The 19,924-nt window shown below is 44.9% G+C and overlaps 1 protein-coding gene across 5 annotated transcripts in view; it reads right to left on the bottom strand.

Annotated features, from left to right (window-relative positions):
* Positions 1 to 19,924, bottom strand: part of DUS2 (dihydrouridine synthase 2) — a 59,816-nt gene that overhangs the window by 23,679 nt on the left and 16,213 nt on the right. For all 5 annotated transcript variants that reach the window (XM_050773366.1, XM_050773370.1, XM_050773367.1 and 2 more), the window contains 4 exons: positions 7,627 to 7,672; positions 3,580 to 3,671; positions 2,382 to 2,425; positions 655 to 715 (listed from right to left, as the gene is read on the bottom strand). In XM_050773366.1, the coding sequence (XP_050629323.1) occupies positions 655 to 715; positions 2,382 to 2,425; positions 3,580 to 3,671; positions 7,627 to 7,672 (243 nt within the window). The remainder of the gene's footprint in view (positions 1 to 654; positions 716 to 2,381; positions 2,426 to 3,579; positions 3,672 to 7,626; positions 7,673 to 19,924) is intronic.

Raw genomic sequence — 19,924 nt, 5'->3', positions numbered from 1 at the left:
ATTACTTGGGCATGAGTTCTCTCTCTATATATATATGTATACACACACACATAATTACATATATTTATATATGTAATACATAATTATATATTACATATTATATATGTATTACTATATGTGGAATACATATATATCATATGTAATATACCTATATATTATGTAATATATAATATATAACATATATAATATATATTATTTATATATAATATATAATAAAATATATATAATCTATGAATCTATATATGTGTGTGGGTGATATATGAGTGTGTGTGTATATGTATAAACCATTCGAGGGTAAGTTACATATATCATAGCCCCTTACTCCTAAATATTTCAGCATGTATTCTCTAAGAATAGGGATAGTCTGTTACATAACCACAGAAGAGTCATCTTCATAAGTTTACATTGATACAGCATATTTAGCTAATATACTATGGTCCCTATTCTAATTTTGTCAGTTCATCTAACAATATCTTTTTGAGCATTTCCCCCATCTAGTACAGAATCCAATCCAGAGTTAGGTACTATACTTAATTATGTCTTGTTAGCCTCTTAATCTGCATCCTACATTTACATGTACATGTACATCCTATATTGTACATTTACATCCTACAATATACATCCCACATTAGGAGTATAAAGAAACCAGTTTACCTTGGTGGAATATTCTTTTGGACAGCCCATGTTGACGTCAATGCCAGCCACATCATTTTCTCTGGAAAAAGATGAAGGAGTAAAGGTAATAAATATTGAATTAGAGCAAAGAAGGTAAAATTAAAGGCATGGATGGGCCTGTGCTCATGAACCTCTTACCCTGTCCCTGACCCTATGAAACACACCAACCCCCAATGACAGAAGCTAAAAAATGGGAAAGAAATCCATCCCTAAAATGTGCACCTGCCTCATCTGAGCAGAAATCCAGAGAAAAGATATAACGTGTGCACACATTTACAAAGGGCTAGATGCAGAGGACTTTGCTACTTTGGAGTTGTATCAGATAACTCAGATGGGCACACTGAACTTGGCTGAAATAGTAAAAGTCATTTGTCAATGCAGAAAAGTGACATGAGCCTAAGAGCCCTTTCCCAGACAACAGCTTCTGGTGGAAGTTCTAGCACTGTCTGGTATGTATTAGGTTGGTGCAAAAGTAATTGTGTTTTTTTCCACTGAAAGTAATGGCAAAAACCGCAATTACTTTTGCATCAACCTAAATATTAATACATGTTAATAGTCCGTGATCAGCAGCAATAACTGCCTGAGTTCCCTCTCACTCTCTTTGTAATGATAACAATAGCTAACACTTACTAAGATCTCATTATGTACCACATGCTGCAAAGACATTTACATACATTACTTCATTTACCTTTCCCTATGTCAGAGGTTGGTAGCACTATTTTATAGGTGAGAAAACTAGGTTCTCATTAAGGTTAAGTAACTTATCTCAGGTCACACAGTTAACAAGTAGCAAAATCAGAATTCCAAACCAGATCTGTCTTAACTTCAAAACCTATCACAAACTATAGCGCACTCTCCTGCCTTTGTTTTTGTTTTTGAGACAGGGTCTCACTCTGTTCCCTAGGCTGGAGTCCAGTGGCGCAATGGAGGCTCACTGCAGCCTGGGCCAAAGTGATCCTTGCACGTCAGCCTTCCAAGTAGCTGGGACCACTGGCATGCACCACCTTTTCTGTAGAGATGAGGTCTGCCTGTGTTCCCCAGGCTTCCTGTCTTTGTTAATTCAGGAAGCAATATGTCTTACCTATACTTTGATACTTAAAGCTTTAGGACTCATAGTCATTGGGGTCCCTGGAAAGGGAGTTTCATGAATAACTACAAAAAAACAGCTCCCCACAATACGCATAGAGGGTCTCTGAGATCTAGGACACTGAGGGTACACATGAGTTCCAGGCCAGCCCTTGGATGCCACAAACAGAAGGAAACCAGACACTTTTTTTTTTTTAAGACGGAGTCTTGCTCTGTCACCAGGCTGGAGTGCAGTGGTGCAATCTCAGCTCACTGCAACCTCTGCCTCCCGGGTTCAAGAGATTCTCCTGCCTCAGCCTCGTGAGCAACTGGGACTACAGGTGTATATCACCACACCCGGCTAATTTTTGTAATTTTAGTAGAGACAGGGTTTCACCATGTTGGCCAGGATGGTCTTGATCTCTTGACCTCATGATCCACCTGCCTTGGCCTCCCAAAGTGCTGGGATTACAGGCATGAGTCACCGTGCCTGGCCGGAAACCAGACACTATTAACCTGGAAATAGAACGTAATGGGCTAGGAGGCAGAAGGGTGGGTCAACTCCAAAGTCACCAGGACATTAAACCCTCAGAGCTCAAAGGAGAGGCAAAGGCAGTGCTAAAGACGGAGGAAGAACTTACACAAGCCTGGCCACAGCAAGGGCTCGCTCTGCGTCTGAAGTCCCCTGGGAACACAAGAGGCTGCATCAACCACTGCCCTGATACAGATACACATGCACTGACAAACACACCCATGCAGCACACACATACACACACACACCCCACACACCAATAACAGAGTCAGGCTGGCTTTCTCTTAAACAGCCAGCCCACTAGACTAGCTTGCTGCCAGCAGAAAAAGGTGGACTTGGAAGGTTGAGAAAATGTTATCAATACTATGATTACACCCAAACATATAAAAAACTTGAAAACATTTTACAGTGACCATTCAAACACTCACCATTTAGATTCTACAATTAACATTTTGCTAGATTTGCTTTATCACATGGTTACCCATTATTATCAATTTTTTAGAAACCTAAACATCATTCAGGATGTTTCTGAAAAAGTACCAAGAAGTTCCCAAAGTGACAGAAGAGCACCATAGAGTCATCACAACTCAAATACAAATCTTTTTTTTTTTTTTTTTTTTTTTTTTGAGACTGAGTCTGGCTCTGTCGCCCAGGCTGGAGTGCAGTGGCCGGATCTCAGCTCACTGCAAGCTCCACCTCCCGGGTTTACGCCATTCTCCTGCCTCAGCCTCCCGAGTAGCTGGGACCACAGGCGCCCGCCACTTCGCCCGGCTAGGTTTTTTTTTGTATTTTTTAGTAGAGATGGGGTTTCACCGTGTTAGCCAGGATGGTCTCGATCTCCTGACCTCGTGATCCGCCCGTCTCGGCCTCCCAAAGTGCTGGGATTACAGGCTTGAGCCACCGCGCCCGGCCTCAAATACAAATCTTAACTACTCTTGAAAAATCCTAATTTCTTTCTATGAGAAATATATATACACTACATAAAAACAAAGACTATGATCTGAGTAATCAATGCTAGGGATTAAAACAATAGAGAAATCATGCCAAACAGACAATTCCTACAAGTAAGTAAATTAAATTTGAGACTAGAGGCATACATGACTGTGATAGTTTGATTTCCATAAACCGTCTCCAATAGTATAATTACTCATGACTGGCTCTTTGGAAAACATTAAAGCAGATCTTCAGGAAGCCATCGTTGTGCAATGTACCCCAGGTATTCAACACTGGCCTGGCACAGGGCATGAGTTGGGAAATCCCAGGGGATGGTGAGACTCGGGAGGGTATGCAGCAATGGCATCTCTCACCATCTGGAAGACCACCCTGTTCTGCTCTCTTTCACAGGTGCGGAAGACAACTCGATCATCAGGGGCGACAAAGTCCACTGTGCTGAGCACCTCTGCAAGAAAACACAAACACATAGCGTCACTCAATGAAGATGCAAATTCAACCCTAGCCTAAGTCCTGGAAGAAAACACGGCCAGAGTATAAGCTTGGAGGGGAAAGAGATCCTAAATGTATACCATTCTTACCAAAAATAACTATGCACATGGGAGGCTTCTGTGATGATGACAATGGTCTATTTCCTGACCTGGGTGATGGTTGTTCGTTTTGCAATTACTTGTTCAACTGCATGTTTGTGTTTAATGCACTTTTTCCGAATGGTGGTTAACATTTTGCTGTGTTTAAAATGTTAAAACAGGGCCGGCTATGGTGGCTCACACCTGTAATCCCAGCACTTTGGGAGGCCGAGGCGGGCAGATCATGAGGTCAAGAGTTCGAGACCAGCCTGGCCAACATGGTGAAACGCCGTCTCTACTAAGAATACAAAAATAAGCCGGACGTGGTAGGGCGTGCCTGTAATCCCAGCTACTCGGAAGGCTGAGGCAGGAGAATCTTGAACCCGGAAGGCAGAGGCTGCAGTGAGCCAAGATTGCGCCATTGCACTCCAGCCTGGGGGACAGAGCAAGACTCCGTCTTGGGGGAAAAAAAAAAGTTGAAACAAAATGTACATACGTAGCAGTAGCTCACGCCTGTAATCCCAGCACTTTGGGAGGCCAAGGCAGGTGGATCACGTGAGGTTAGGAGTTCAAGACCAGCCTAGCCAACATGGCAAAACCCCATCTCTACTAAAAATACAAAAAATTGCTGGGCATGGTGGAGGGTGCCTGTAATACCAGCTACTCAAGAGGCTGAGGCAGGAGAATCGCTTGAACCTGGGAGGCAGAGGTTGCAGTGAGCTGAGATTGTGCCACTGCACTCCAGCCTGAGCAACAGAGGGAAGCTCTGTCTCAAAAAAAAAAATGTTTGTCTGTTTCAGTTTTGGCCCAAATTTTCCCAGAAAACATCACTCTGAAGTTCAGCAAATTTACTATTTACTTACAGTGAGACAGGTGCTGCTAGTGGAAGGTTACTATATAACAATCAGTCTCCTATACTATTCATAGTTGCATATTTGCAAATGTGCCTATTTGCTAACATTTATTCGTGACCCCAAAATCAATACTTGTGATGTTTTCATGGTCATCCAACGACAGGAACAGAGTGGTGAAAGTTTTGAGTTGCCCGTTGTGCATGTTCCCAGCTGAGGTCAAACAAGGTGATGCTCTGTCTTCTCCCTTCAGCTCTCATACTGTCAACAAGTGGCCCTTTTGTGGTATATTTCATGCCACATTTCTGCATGTTTATGCTTTTTGTTGGTGATCTCACTGTTTAAAATGGTCCCAAGTGGCCAGGTGCGGTGGCTCACACCTGTAATCCCAGCACTTTGGTAGGCCAAGGCAGGTGGGTTACCTGAGGTCAGGGAGTTCGAAACCACCCTGGGCAACATGGTAAAACTCAGTCTCTACTGAAACACACACACAAAAAATTAGCTGGGTGTGGTGGTGCATACCTGTAGTCCCAATTACTTGGAAGGCTGAGGCACAAGTATCTCTTGAGCTGGGAAGGCGGAGTTGCAGTGAGCCAAGATTGCGCCACTGCACTCTAGTTTGGACTACAGAGTGAGACTGCATCTCAAAAAAAATAAAATAAAATGGTCCCAACCATACTGCTGAAATGCTGTCTAATGTTCCTAAGCACAAGAAGACTGTCATGGGCCTTACGGAGAAAATTATACATCTTGAATAAGCTTTGTTTAGGCCTGAAATTATAGCACAATTACCCATGTTAGGGAGTTCAATGTTAGCGAATCAATGGTATATATTAAATAATATGCCTTTAAACAGAAACACATGGCTGGTGTGATGGCTCAGTCCTGTAATCCCAGTATTTTGGGAGGCTGAGGCAGGGGGATCACTTGAGGCCAGGAGTTTGAGACCAGCTGGGGAACACAGCAAGAACCCCATCTCTACAAAAAATTTAAAAATTGGCTGGGCATGAAGGTGTGCACCTGAAGTCCTAGCTACTTGGAAGGCTGAGGCAGGATGATCATTTGAGCCCAGGAGTTTGAGGCTGCGGTGATCTATGCTCACACCACTACACTCCAGCCAGGGCAATAGAGTGAGACCTGGTCACAAAAAAGAAACCAAACAAAAACAAAGAAACACATAACAAAAGTTATGGACTGACGAGTTGATGAAAGTATGACCAGAGGTTTGCACAAACCTAAACCTTTGTTTCCCCCAGGGTCAGTGGTTCAGTATCTGCTCATCTGATGTTTAAAGCAACTTTACAGAAACAACAACTGTGCATAATGAGAAGCAACTGTATTTTATCTGTCAGCTTCCTAAAGAAGCTCCACAAATAGTTGCGACCATTATTACCTTTCAAAGATCACTAGACATGAAAAAGACTGAACATGGCAGATGGGAGAATATGCCTACCTCAAAGCCTGTCTTTAGAAATAAATGAGATCTTTGACGCACTTAAAGCATTTCCATACATGGACAGTGTTATTATCATCCCAGCACTAAACAGATGAGAAGGTTTTTAGGGTGGGGTAAAGGCGTGACATGTTGAGAGAGGTAATCAAAGTATCACTGACAGAGACAGCTCATGACTGGCAGTAAGATGTGTGAGAGAAGAACCACAAAATCTTTGTGTGTTTATAATGCAACTCTGTTTATAACAGCAAAACACTGGGAACCCCTGTTAAGGCTCTGGTAAAATCAATTCTGTCATAGTTGCCCCTAGGTACTGACATGGGCAAATGACCTAGTAGATAAGCAAATGGCAAAACAACATGTGTTGTATGATCTCATGGGGTGGAGAGATAGATGATATAGATATAGATACAGATACATTTTTTTCTCCTTATCTTTGACCTAGAAGAGGGATAAACATGTCATATTTTGTACACACACATTATTTACTATATGTATAGAAAAACATACATTATTTCTCTTTCTGATTACCTCTTTAGGTAGAGGATTATGGAGGATTTTCATTTTCTAGGTTATACAGATCTGTAATATTGAATTTTTTATCACACAGAAAAAAATATATACATTTAAAACAATTCAGCCAGGTGTGGCAGCTCACACCTGTAATCCCAGCACTTTGGGAGGCCAAGGCAGGTGGATCATGAGGTCAGGAGTTCAAGACCAGACTGGCCACCATGGTGAAACCCCTTCTCTACTAAAAATACAAAAATTAGCCGGGTGTGGTGGCATGCCCCTGTAATCCCAGCAACTTGGGAGGCTGAGGCAGGAGAATTGCTTGAACCTGGGAGGCAGAGGTTGCAGTGAACCAAGACTGTGCCATTGCACTCCAGCCTAGGCCATAGAGGGAGATCCCATCTCAAAAAAAAAAAAAAAAAGGATTCCACGAGCATATACACATGTATCAAAAACCTCAAGGAATATACCACAACTCTAATCAAAGCAGAATCAGCCTCATCAATAAAGTATCAGCAAAACTACAATTCATCACAATCATATTTGCACAGAGCACAGGGTGTCCACAGCACTTACATGTACCTTATATTATTTGGTCCTCACTCCAACCCTATGATTTCAGTAAAGCAAAGACTATGATTTCATTTTACAGATAAAGTAACTGAGGCAGACAGAGGTCATATGGCCTGCCCAAGGTCACACACCTAGCAAGTGGCCAAGCCAGGGCCAATGCTAAAGCCATCCTGACTCCAAAGCTCCTAGAGTTCCTCCTATGCTATGATACATGGTGATTTCTATGCCAGCAAGCCTGTGAGTGAAAGGCACTCTTAGCCCGTTTCACATCAGGCTTTTTGTCATGGCCTCTGGAGATCAGTGACTGCTCTCAAGGGAGCATCTGATCTACAAAATTACTCAATGAAGCCAGGCAAGACACTTTCACCCCAGGCAAGGGCAGTGGCAGTGCTGCTTGAGCCCAGCAGGGCACATGCATCAGTCTGAAGCCAGATCTGTACTCACCATTGACAACTCTCTTGCACTGAATCATCTTGAGGTCGATCAGCTCCTGCAGAGGAATCAGAGGACGCTTGTCAGTCCTGAACATGTAGGCTCTGGGCATGAAGGATTTTCATCACACACCCAATGAGGATCACTTGGCCAGTCGCCCTACTACCAACAATAAACCACAGCTTTTGGGACATGTAGTGCTATCCTCCCCACCCAAGTATGGCAAGCAGGAGCCAGAGTGAGCTACCCTAAATTAGCTGCTCTTCCCAGGAAACTTGGAGATGTTTGGAGCCTAGAATGAATGAACCACTTAGCCAGAAAGACGATAATCATCCAGGATGTAGTCACCTGGAAATTTTTCTCACCTACTGGTCTCAGCAGAAGTTCACCCCATCAAAGAATATCCCACCTATCCCTAAGCAAAGGGCAGGCATTGAAGGGCTCCTAAGAAACATCCAAGAACAAAACTGGAACCAGTGAATAGAAGCAAAGGGAGGAAGATCTGAGATGAACACAGGAAAGAAAAGTCTAAAACCTCTATCCAACATGGGTCACACTATGTGGAAATGAAAAGGGTGAAGTGCTCAACTCTGGAGATACTCAAACAGACTCAGGAAAGAAAGAAAAAGGGGGGTTTCTTCAAAATCACATCACAAAAATGGAGGAAAATCTCCTATCTGCCGGAGCACTGAGATTCTCTAATTCTTAATTGGAGACAAGACTGTTCTGCTTTGCTCTATCATAATCTCAGCACACACCTGTCACACTGCCCAGAAGTTCATGCCCATGGATTCTGGGGGTCCAGAAAAGAAAAGAAGAGGCACTCACTCCTAGTACTAACCCCCACACTGACTCCCTGTGAGCCCCAGCAGGTCACAACCCCAGCCAGGTGGGCACAATGACCTCCTACTCACTCATGGGAGTACCTGGGGACAATGGCGAAAGAATCCCCATAGTGTCCATGGGACTTACCCCAGCATACCCACCATCAGGTTAAGAAATGCTCTAGGTGTTTCTTTTTTTTTTTTTTTTTTTTTTTTTTTTTTTTGAGACGGAGTCTCACTGTGTCTCCCAGGCTGGAGTGCAGTGGCCTGATCTCGGCTCACTGCAAGCTCCGCCTCCCGGGTTCACGCCATTCTCCTGCCTCAGCCTCCCAAGTAGCTGAGACTACAGGCGCCCGCCACCACGCCCGGCTAGTTTTTTGTATTTTTAGTAGAGACGGGGTTTCACCATGTTAGCCAGGATAGTCTCGATCTCCTGACCTCGTGATCCACCCGCCTCGGCCTCCCAAAGTGCTGGGATTATAGGCTTGAGCCACCGCGCCCGGCCACTCTAGGTGTTTCTGTGGCCATTCTCTCCATCAAATATCTGATGCCCACTAGGCCTGAACAAACAAATCACCACAACCAAGCAGTTCGGATATGGTTGACATCCAACCCCCAAAAATCAGTGTGGCATCCCAAGGGATGGGCAGAGCCCAACTCAGAGCCCCGGTAGCCAGTGATCCTAGTTGCAGGGACAGGCAATAAGGCAAGTGGACAAGTAGGAAGGACTGAATGGCCTGTGCTTATAAAAATAAATTCCGTAGCCAAACTGAGCTTTGGTAGGGAGTGGAACAGGAAAAAGTAAGACATGTATCACATCAAAGATTGGGAAGTTTATTGGTTCCAAGTATTTACAGAAATCTCTGTCCAAACATTAGCTAACAATTAAGCTAACCCAGGAGAACTTTATAGGCCACACATGGCAAAGAACACAGGCCTTACAAAATTAGTTCAGAATAGTCACTAAGCAAACAAACAACAACAAACTCTGGCCAGACATGATGGCTCACGTCTGTAATCCCTACACTTTAGAAAACTGAAGCGGGGCCGGGCGCGGTGGCTCAAGCCTGTAATCCCAGCACTTTGGGAGGCCGAGGTGGGTGGATCACGAGGTCAGGAGATCGAGACCATCCTGGCTAACATGTGAAACCCCGTCTCTACTAAAAAAATACAAAAATTAGCCGGGAGCAGTGGCGGGCGCCTGTAGTCCCAGCTACTCGGGAGGCTGAGGCAGGAGAATGGCGTGAACCCGGGAGGTGGAGCTTGCAGTAAGCTGAGATCCGGCCACTGCACTCCAGCCTGGGGGACAGAGCGAGACTCCGTCTCAAAAAAAAAAAAAAAAAAAAATTATAAATAAAAAAAAAAAAAAAAAAAAAAGAAAACTGAAGCGGGAGGATTGCTTGAGCTCAGGAGTTCAAGACCAGCCTGGGCAACAAAGTGAGACCTTGTCTCTACAAAAAATTTTTAAAACAGCTGGGCATGGTGGCATGTGCCTGTGGTCCCAGCTACATGGGATGCTGAGGCAGGAGAATCGCTTAAGCCCAGATGGTCAAGGTTGCAGTGAGCTGTCATTGTGCCACTGCATACCACCCTGGCCAACAGAGTGACACCTGTCTTTTTTTTTTTTTTTTTTTTTTTGAGACAGAGTCTCGCTCTGTCGCCCGGGCTGGAGTGCAGTGGCCGGATCTCAGCTCACTGCAAGCTCCGCCTCCCGGGTTTACGCCATTCTCCTGCCTCAGCCTCCCGAGTAGCTGGGACTACAGGCGCCCGCCACCTCGCCCGGTAGAGACGGGGTTTCACCGTATTAGCCAGGATGGTCTCGATCTTCTGACCTCGTGATCCTCCCGTCTCGGCCTCCCAAAGTGCTGGGATTACAGGCTTGAGCCACCGCGCCTGGCCGACACCTGTCTTAAAAAGAAAACACACTGGGCACGGTGGCTCATGTCTAATCCCAGCACTCTGGGAGGCCGAGGCAGGCAGCTCACTTGAGGTCAGGAGTTCAAGACCACCCTGGCCAACATGGTGAAACCCCATCTCTACTAAAATACGAAAATTAGCTGGCCATGGTGGTAATCCCAGCTACTCAGGAGGCTGAGGCAGGAGAATTACTTGAACCCGGGAGGCAGAGGTTGCAGTGAGCTGAGATCACGCCACTGCACTCCGGCCTGGGCGACAGTGCAAGACTCCATCTCGCGAAAAAACAACAACAACAACAACAACAAAAAAAATACTTTGTTATTTGAGAATATCTACAAAACTGACAAACTCTTAGCTAGACTACCAGTGGAAAAAAAGAGAGAAGACTCAAATTATTAAAATCAGAATGAGAGAGGCCAGGCGCGGTGGCTCACGCCTGTAATCCCATCACTTTGGGAGGCTGAGGTGGGCGGATCATGAGGTCAGGAGTTCAAGGCCAGCCTGGCCAACATGGTGAAACCCCATCTCTACTAAAAATACAAAAATTAGCTGGGTGTGGTGGCGTGTGCCTGTAATCCCAGCTACTTGGGAGGCTGAGGCAGGAGAATCGCTTGAACCCAGGAGGCGGAGGTTGTAGTGAGCCGAGATGGCGCCACTGCACTCCAGCCTGGCAACAGAGCAAGATCTCATCTCAAAAAAAAATAAATAAATAAAATCAGAATGAGAGAGAAAACATTACTTCTGATCTTAAAGAAATAAAAAGGATTATAAGGAAATAATATAAACCATTGTATGCCAAAAAATTAGATAACCTACATGAAATGGACACACACTACTGAATCTGACTGAAGAAATAAAAAATGGGAACAGACCTAAAACAAGAAATTAAGGCTGGGCACAGTTGGCTTATGCCAACAAAAATTAGCCAAGCGTGGTGGCACGGGCCTGTAATCCCAGCTACTGGGGAGGCTGAGACAGCAGAATTGCTTGAACCCGGGAGGCGGAGGCTACAGTGAGCTGAAATCATGCCACTGCACTCCAGCCTGGGCAACAGAGGGAGACTCCGTTTCAAAAAAAAAAAAAAAAAAATGAATGAAATCATGTACTTTACAGCAATATAGATGCAGCTGGCGACCATTATCCTAAGCAAATTAATACAGAAACAAACCCAAATAACATATGTTCTCACTTATAAGTGGGAGCTAAGCATTGGGTACACACGAACATAAAGATGGGAACAACAGATACTGGAGACTTCGGAAGGCAGGAAGCAGAGAGGGGGCAAGCGATGAAAAACATCCTATTGGGTATTATGTTCACTATCTGGGTGACAGGATCAATAGAAGCCCAAAGCTTCAGCATCATACATGGTGCCCTTGTAACAAATCCTCATATACACCCCTGAATCTAAAATTTTGAAAATAAGAGTAAATTTTAAAATTAAAAAGTTTCCCAGGCCAGGGACTGTGGCTCACGCCTGTAATCCTAGCACTTCAGGAGGCCAAGGAGGGCGGATCACCTGAGGTCAGGAGTTCAAGACCAGCCTGGCCAACATGATGAAACCCCGTCTCTACTAAAAATACAAAAATCAGCCAGGTGTGGTGGTGGGCACCTGTAATCCCAGCTACTCAGGAGGCTGAGGCAGGAAAATCGCATGAACTTGGGAGGCGGAGGTTGCAGTAAGACGAGATCACACCACTGAACTCCCGCCTGCTGGGCAACAAAGTGAGACTCCATCTCAAAAAAATTTTTAAAAATAAAGTTTCCCACAAAGAAAAGCTCAGGACCAAATGCCTTACTGGTAAATTCTACCAAATGATTAAACGACCAATCCTGCACAAACTCTTCCAAATAACAGAAAAAGAGGTAACACTTTCTTTTTTTTGAAACAGAGTCTCACTCTGTCACCCAGGCTGGGGTGCAGCGGCTCAATCTCAGCTCACTGCAATCTCTGCCTCCCAGAATCAAAAAATTCTCCTGCCTCAGCCTCCGAAGTATCTGGGATTACAGGTGTGCACTACCACGCCCAGCTAATCTTTTCTTGTATTTTTAGTACAGTCAGGGTTTCACCATGTTGGCCAGGCTGTTCTCGAATTCCTGACCTCGTGATCCACCCACCTTCGCCTCCCAAAGTGCTGGAATTACGGGTGTGAGCCACTGCACCCAGCTGACACTTTCAAACTCATTAGTTGAGGCCAACATTTCCCTGGTACCAAAACCAAAGGCATCACAAGAAAAGAAATATAATAATCAATATTTCTCATAAAGACCAAAAACAAAAAATCCATAACAAAATACTAGCAAGCCAAGTCCAGCAACACATAAAAAGATTCTATACCATGACCAAGTAGGATTTATCTCTGGTTGGTGTAAAACCCAAAAATCAACTGATATAATGCACCATATCAATGGAATAAAAAGCAAAAACCACATGATCTTCTCAATAAACACAAAAATTTTCTGACAAAATCCAACACCCTTTCATGATAAAAACACTCAACAAACTAGGAATAGAAAAAAACTTTCTTTACTTGCTGAAGGCATCTATGAAAAACCCACAGCTAACAACATATTAAATGATGAAAAACAAAGCTTTCCCCCTAAGAACAGGAACTAAACAAGTATATCTACTCTTGTCACTTATAATCTACATTATATTGAAAGTTCCAGGCCGGGCACAGTGGTTCATGCCTGTAATCCCAGCACTTTGAGAGGCCAAGGCAGTGGATCACCTGAGCTCAGGAGTTCAAGACCAGCCTGACTAACATCGTGAAACTCTGTATCTACTAAAAATACAAAAATTAGCCGAGCATAGTGGTGCATGCCTGTAATCCCAGCTACTCAGGAATCTGAGGCAGGAGAATCACTTGAACCCAGGAGGCGGAGGTTGCAGTGAGCCGAGATCATGCCATTGCACTCCAGTCCACGGCCTGGGCAACAAGAGCAAAACTCCGTCTCAAAAAAAAAAAAGAAAAGAAAGTTCCAGGCCCGGCGCGGTGGCTCAAGCCTGTAATCCCAGCACTTTGGGAGGCCGAGACGGGCGGATCACGAGGTCAGGAGATCGAGACCATCCTGGCTAACAAGGTGAAACCCCATCTCAACTAAAAAATACAAAAAATAACTAGCCGGGCGAGGTGGCGGGCGCCTGTAGTCCCAGCTACTGGGAAGGCTGAGGCAGGAGAATGGCGTAAACCCGGGAGGCGGAGCTTGCAGTGAGCTGAGATCCGGCCACTGCATCCCAGCCTGGGCGACAGAGCGAGACTCCCTCTCAAAAAAAAAAAAAAAAAAAAAAGAAAGTTCCAGCCAGGACAATTAAGCAGAAAAATAAAATAAAATAAAAGGCATTCATATTAGAAAGGAAAAAGTAAAACTATATTTGCAGATGATTTGATCTTTTTCTTGCTTTTTTTTTTTTTTTTTTTTTTTTTTTTTTTTTTTTTTTTTTTTTTTGAGACGGAGTCTTGCTCTGTCGCCCAGGCTGGAGTGCAGTGGCACAATCTCGGCTCACTGCAACCTCTGCCTCCTGGATTCAAGCGATTCTCTTGCCTCAGCCTCCCTAGTAGCTGGGATTACAGGCGTCCACCACCATGCCTGGCTAATTTTTTGTATTTTTTTTTAGTAGAGATGGGGTTTCATCATGTTGGCCAGGCTGGTCTGAAACTCCCAACCACAGGTGATCCACCCACCTCAGCTTCCCAAAGTGCTGGGATTACAGGTGTGAGCCACCACGCCGGGCCGATGTGATCTTGTATATAGAAAGCCTATGGAAGTTTCCCCCACCCATACAGACACTAGAGACACAGAGAGACAGAAAGAGAAAATACATGCTAATAAGCAAGTTCAGCAAGGTCAAGGACACAAGATCAATACACAAAAATCAATTATATTTTATATAATGAACAATCCAAAACTGAAATTAAGAAATTCCATTTGTAATAACAGCTAAAAGAGTAAAACGGCTGGGCACAGTGGCTCACACCTATATTCCCAGCACTTTGGGAGGCCGAGGTAGGCAGACTGCCTGAGGTCAGGAGTTTAAGATCAGCCTGGCCAACATGGTGAAGCCCTGTTTCTATTAAAAACATAAATATTACCCGGGCATGGTGGTGGGCACCTGTAATCCCAGCTACTCAGGAGGCTGAGGCAGGAAAATGGCCTGAGCCCAGGAGGCAGAGGTTGCGGTGAGCCAAGATTGCGCCACTGCACTCCAACCTGAGCAACTGAGTGGGACTGTGTCTCAAAAAATAAAAAATAAATAAAAATAAAACACATAAGAAATAATTCAAAAAAAGAAGTATAAGACTCACATACTGAAAACTATGAAACACTGTTGAAAGAAATCGAAGAAGACCTGACCCAGCCCAATGGCTCATGCTTTTAATCCCAGCACTTTGGGAGGCCTAGGCAGGCAGATCACTTTGAGATCAGGAGTTCGAGACCAGCATGGGCCACATGGTGAAAACCCCAGTTCTACAAAAATATACAAAAATTAGCCATGTGGGGTGGTGCATGGCTATAGTCCCATCTACTCAGGAGGCTGAGGCAGGAGGATGGCTTGAGCCCAGGAGGCAGAGGTTGCAGTGAGCTGAGATCATGCCACTGTACTTCAGTCTGAGTAAGAGTGAGACCCCGCCGGGCGCGGTGGCTCAAGCCTGTAATCCCAGCACTTTGGGAGGCCGAGACGGGCGGATCACGAGGTCAGGAGATCGAGACTATCCTGGCGAACACCGTGAAACCCCATCTCTACTAAAAAAAATACAAAAAACTAGCCAGGCGAGGTGGCGGGCGCCTGTAGTCCCAGCTACTCGGGAGGCTGAGGCAGGAGAATGGCCTAAACCTGGGAGGCGGAGCTTGCAGTGAGCTGAGATCCGGCCACTGCACTCCAGCCCGGGCTACAGAGCGAGACTCCGTCTCAAAAAAAAAAAAAAAAAAAAAAAAGAGTGAGACCTCATCTCAAAAAAAAAAAAAAAATTAATTAATTAAAGAATACCTAAATAAAGACATCTCATGTTCATGGATTGGAATACTAAATATTGTTATGACAGCAATAATCCCTAAACTAATCTACAGATTCAATGCAAACTCTATCAAAATCCCAGCTGCCTTTCTGGCAGAAATTGACCAGCTGATCCTAAAATTCATATAGCAATGCAAAAAACCCAGATTAGACAAAACAATCTTGAAAGAGAGAACAAAGTTGGAGAATGTATACTTCCCGATCTTAAAATCTACCATGCTACAATAATCAAGACTGTGTTGTGTCCTCAATTCACCAGTAAGAAGAAAGAAAAAAAAAAGGCTGTGGTACTGGCATACACGTAGACATACAGACCAGCAAAACAGAAATGAGAGTCCAGATATAAATCAAAACATCTATGATTAATTGATTTTTTACAAGACCTCAGACCCAGTGCAGTGGCTCAAGCCTGTAATCCCAGCACTTTGTGAGGCCAAGGCAGGAGGATCACTTGAGGCCAGGAGCACAATACGAGTCCAGCCAACATGCCAAAACCCTGTCTCTACCAAAAATACCTAAATTAAGCAGGCGTGGGGTCCCAGCTCCTTGGGAGGCCGAGGCAGGAGAATTGCTTGAACCCAGGAGATGGAGGTTGCAGTGAGCTGAGATGATGCCACTGCACTCCTGCCTGGGCAATAGAGACAGACTCCGTTTCAAAAAAAAAAAAAGAAAGAAAGAAATTATTTCTTTGTAAATAAATAATTTTTAATTTTTTTTTGTTTTTTAAAAATTCCCTATTCTGGGTGAATATGACATACAAATGGCCAAAAAAGCATATAAAAATATACTCACCATCACTAACCATCACTAATCAGAGAAATAAACCACAATGAAGTATCACCTCACACCCATTAGGATGGCTACCAACGGAAAAACAGTAAGTGGGCCAGGCATGGTGGCTCACACCTGTAATCCCAGCACTTTTTTTTTTTCCTGAGACACAGTCTTGCTCTGACACCCAGAGCTGGAGTGCAATGGCGTGATCTCGGCTCACTGCAACCTGTGCCTCATGGGTTCAAGCAATTCTCAGCCTCCCGAGTAGCTGGGATTACAGACGCACACCACCACGCCCGGCTAATTTTTGTATTTTTGTAGAGATGGGGTTTCACCATGTTGCCCAGGCTGGTCTCAAACTCCTGACCTCGAGATCCACCCACCTCGGCCTCCCAAAGTTCTGGGATTACAGGCGTGAGCCACTGCACCCAGCCAATCCCAGCACTTTGAGAGGCCCAGGCGAGAGGATCACTTGAGGCCACCTGTTTGGGACCAGCCTGGGCAACACAGCAAAATCCTATCTCTACAAAAGATTTTAAAATTAGCCAGACGTGGTTGGGCATGGTGGCTCAACATGGCAAAACACCATCTCTACCAAAAATACAAAAATTAGCCAGATGTGGTGGTATACGCCTGTAATCCCAGCTACTCAGGAGGCTGAGGAACAAGAATTGCTTGAACCGAGGAAGCAGAGGTTGCAATGAGCTGAGATCACGCCATGGCATTCCAGTCTGGGCGACAGGGCAAGACTCTGTATTAAATAAATAAATAAATAAAATAAAATTAGCCAGGTGTGGTGGCAAAAGCCTGTAGTCCCAGCTACTCAGGAGGCTGAAGCAGGAGGATCCCTTGAGCCCAGGAGCTCCAGGCTGGAATGAACTATGATCATGTCACTACACTCCAGCCTGGGCAACAGGATAAGACTGTCTCAAAAACAACAAACAAACAAGCATTTCTGAGGATGTAGAGAAACCAGAAGCTTTGTGTGCTGTTAGTGGGACTGTAAAATGATGCAGCCATTATGGTTATAAGAAACAGTATGGAGGGTCCCAATTCCGGATATATAATCAAAAGAATTAAAAGCCGGGTCTCAAAGAGATTATTTGTACACCCATGTTCACAGCAGCATTATTCACAATCGCAAGAGATAGAAGCAACCTAATGGCCATTAATGGATGAATGGATAAACCACACGTGATATATACATACAATAGAGTACTATTCAGCCTTAAAAAGGAAGGAAATCAGCTAGGAGCGGTGGCTCACGTCTGTAATCCCAACACTTTGGGAGGCCAAGGTGGGCGGATCACGAGGTCAGGAGATGAGACCATTCTGGCTAACACGACCCGTCTCTACTAAAAATACAAAAAAAAAAATTAGCCGGGCGTCTGTAGTCCCAGCTACTCAGGAGGCTGAGGCAGGAGAATGGTGTGAACCCGGGAGGTGGAGCTTGCAGTGAGCCGAGATCGTGCCACTGCACTCCAGCCTGGGCAACAACGCAAGACTCCGTCTCAAAAAAAAAAGAGGGAGGAAATCATATTGTCATATGCTATAACATAACATAGGTCAGCCTTGACGACATTATGCTAAGGGAAATAAGCCAGTCACAAACAATAAATACTACATGATTCCACTTATATAAGGTATCTAAAGTCGTCAAATTCATAGAAACAGAAAGTAGAATGACAGTTACCAGTGGCTGGGAAAGGGGGAATGGGGGAATTGCTGTTTAATGGCTACAGGGTTTCCGTTTCACAAGATGAAAAAGTTCCGGAGATCTGTTTCACAACAATGTGAATCTCCATAACACTACTGAACAGTACACTTACAAATGGTTAAGACGGTAAATCTTAAATGTTTTTTGTCACAATAAGAAAAAAAAAAACTTTTAAAAAAATCACTCATTTCTCTTTTTTTTTTTTTTTGACACAGAGTTTCGCTCTTGTCACCCAGGCTGGAGTGCAATGGTGCACTGGGCACACTGCAACCTCTGCCTTGCGGGTTCAAGCGATTCTCCTGCCTTAACCTCCCAAGTAGCTGGGATTACAGGCATGCACCGTCATGCTCGGCTAAATTTGTATTTTCAGTAGAGACAGGGTTTCACCATGTTGGCCAGGCTAGTTTCAAACTCCTGACCTCAGGTGATCCGCCCGCCTCGGTCTCCCAAAGTGCTGGGATTACAGGCATGAGCTACTGTGCATAGCCTAAATCAATCATTTGTGGGCCTCTGGACTGTGGGACTCTGGGCCTCTTAAGAACACTGCCTTTTCCCTTGATCCTACTTACTAAGAAGTTTAGGTCTAACAGGTCAGTGTCTCTTCACAGACTGGAACACCAAATCCCACCATTCTTATAAAAAGAAACAGGAACGCAGCCTCTGCAGCACCTCCCAAAAAACTGTCATCACTCCTCAAAAATTCCTGGCAGACCCTGATGCAGAAAGACTACTGCTCCCTTGACTTTTACAGATTGGCTTATCCTCCAGATGCTGAGGACTTTGTGGGTTGTTTGTTTTGTTTTGTTTTGAGACGGAGTCTTACTCTGTCGCCCAGGCTGGAGTGCAGTGGCGCGATCTCAGCTCACTGCAACCTCCGCCTCCCAGGTTCAAGTGATTCTCCTACCTCAGCCTCCCAAGCAGCTGGGACTACAGGCGTGCACCATCATGTCCAGCTAATTTTTTGTATTTTTGTAGAGACAGGGTTTCACCATGCTGTTCAGGCTCGTCTCAAACTCCTGACCTCAGGTGATCCACCCATCTTGGCCTCCCAAAGTGCTGGGATTACAGGTGTGAGCCACCACACCCAGTGACTTTGTGGGGTTTTTAAGGAGGTGCCTACATGCCTGATATGCCCGAGGTCCTGTGAGCTGGGTGGGGTCATTTGATTATCTAATCCCACAGATAGGCCACCTCAGATGAACTCCCCCGCTCCAGTAAGAACATCCAGGCAACTGGTACTCCAAAGCTCACCGGCAGAACAACCATGGAGCCACCAGGGGGCACCAGACACCACAGTCAGCCATGCCCTGGGGCCCAGTCCCAGCCACCTACACAACCCAGGCTGACCTGCCTGCCTGTCTGCTCTCCACAGGGGACAGGTCTGGGTGGAAGGCTTAGGTCTCTGAATAGGTAGAGACCCCTTTGTTTATTCGTAACCTACACTGACTCTATCAGGGAAGAGCACATCAAACAATGCTAACACATTTTAATTCATATTTCCTCTGCTCCATACAGGAGCACGACCCTGGAAGAAAGGAATGGGCACATTTACTAGGAAAACCAAGTCTTGCCCAATTAGGAGGGTCACATACTGAAGTAATCACATAAATCGTGGGCCCTAAACTTCCAAAGGGCTTGAAAACAACCCTAAGGCTAGGTACAGTAGCTCACGCCTATAATGCCAGCACTTTGGGAGGCCGAGGCAGGTAGATTACCTGAGGTCAGGGATTCAAGACCAGCCTGGCCAACATGGCAAAACCCCATCTCTACTAAAAATACAAAAATTAGCTAGGCGTGGAGGTGGGCATCTGTGATCCCAGCTACTCGGGAGGCTGAGGCAGGAGAATCGCTTGAACCTGGGAAGCAGACGTTGCAGTGAGCCAAGATTGCACCACTGCACTCCAGCCTGGGAAGGCAGAGTGAGATACTGTCTTAAAAAACAAACAAAAAAAAAGATTCCTGTCCTCACCAAGCCCTGACCTTCAGGCTTCCTTCTAATGCCTTCCTTCCTCTTATACTACAAACATGCAAGTCATCTAGAAACAACTCACTTCACCCTAC

The sequence above is a fragment of the Macaca thibetana genome, chromosome 20 (genome assembly GCF_024542745.1).
Source record: "Macaca thibetana thibetana isolate TM-01 chromosome 20, ASM2454274v1, whole genome shotgun sequence".
Taxonomy (NCBI): Eukaryota; Metazoa; Chordata; class Mammalia; order Primates; family Cercopithecidae; genus Macaca; species Macaca thibetana.
The sequence above is the reverse complement of the archived record's forward strand: the minus strand, read 5'-3'. Positions and strand labels throughout refer to the sequence as shown.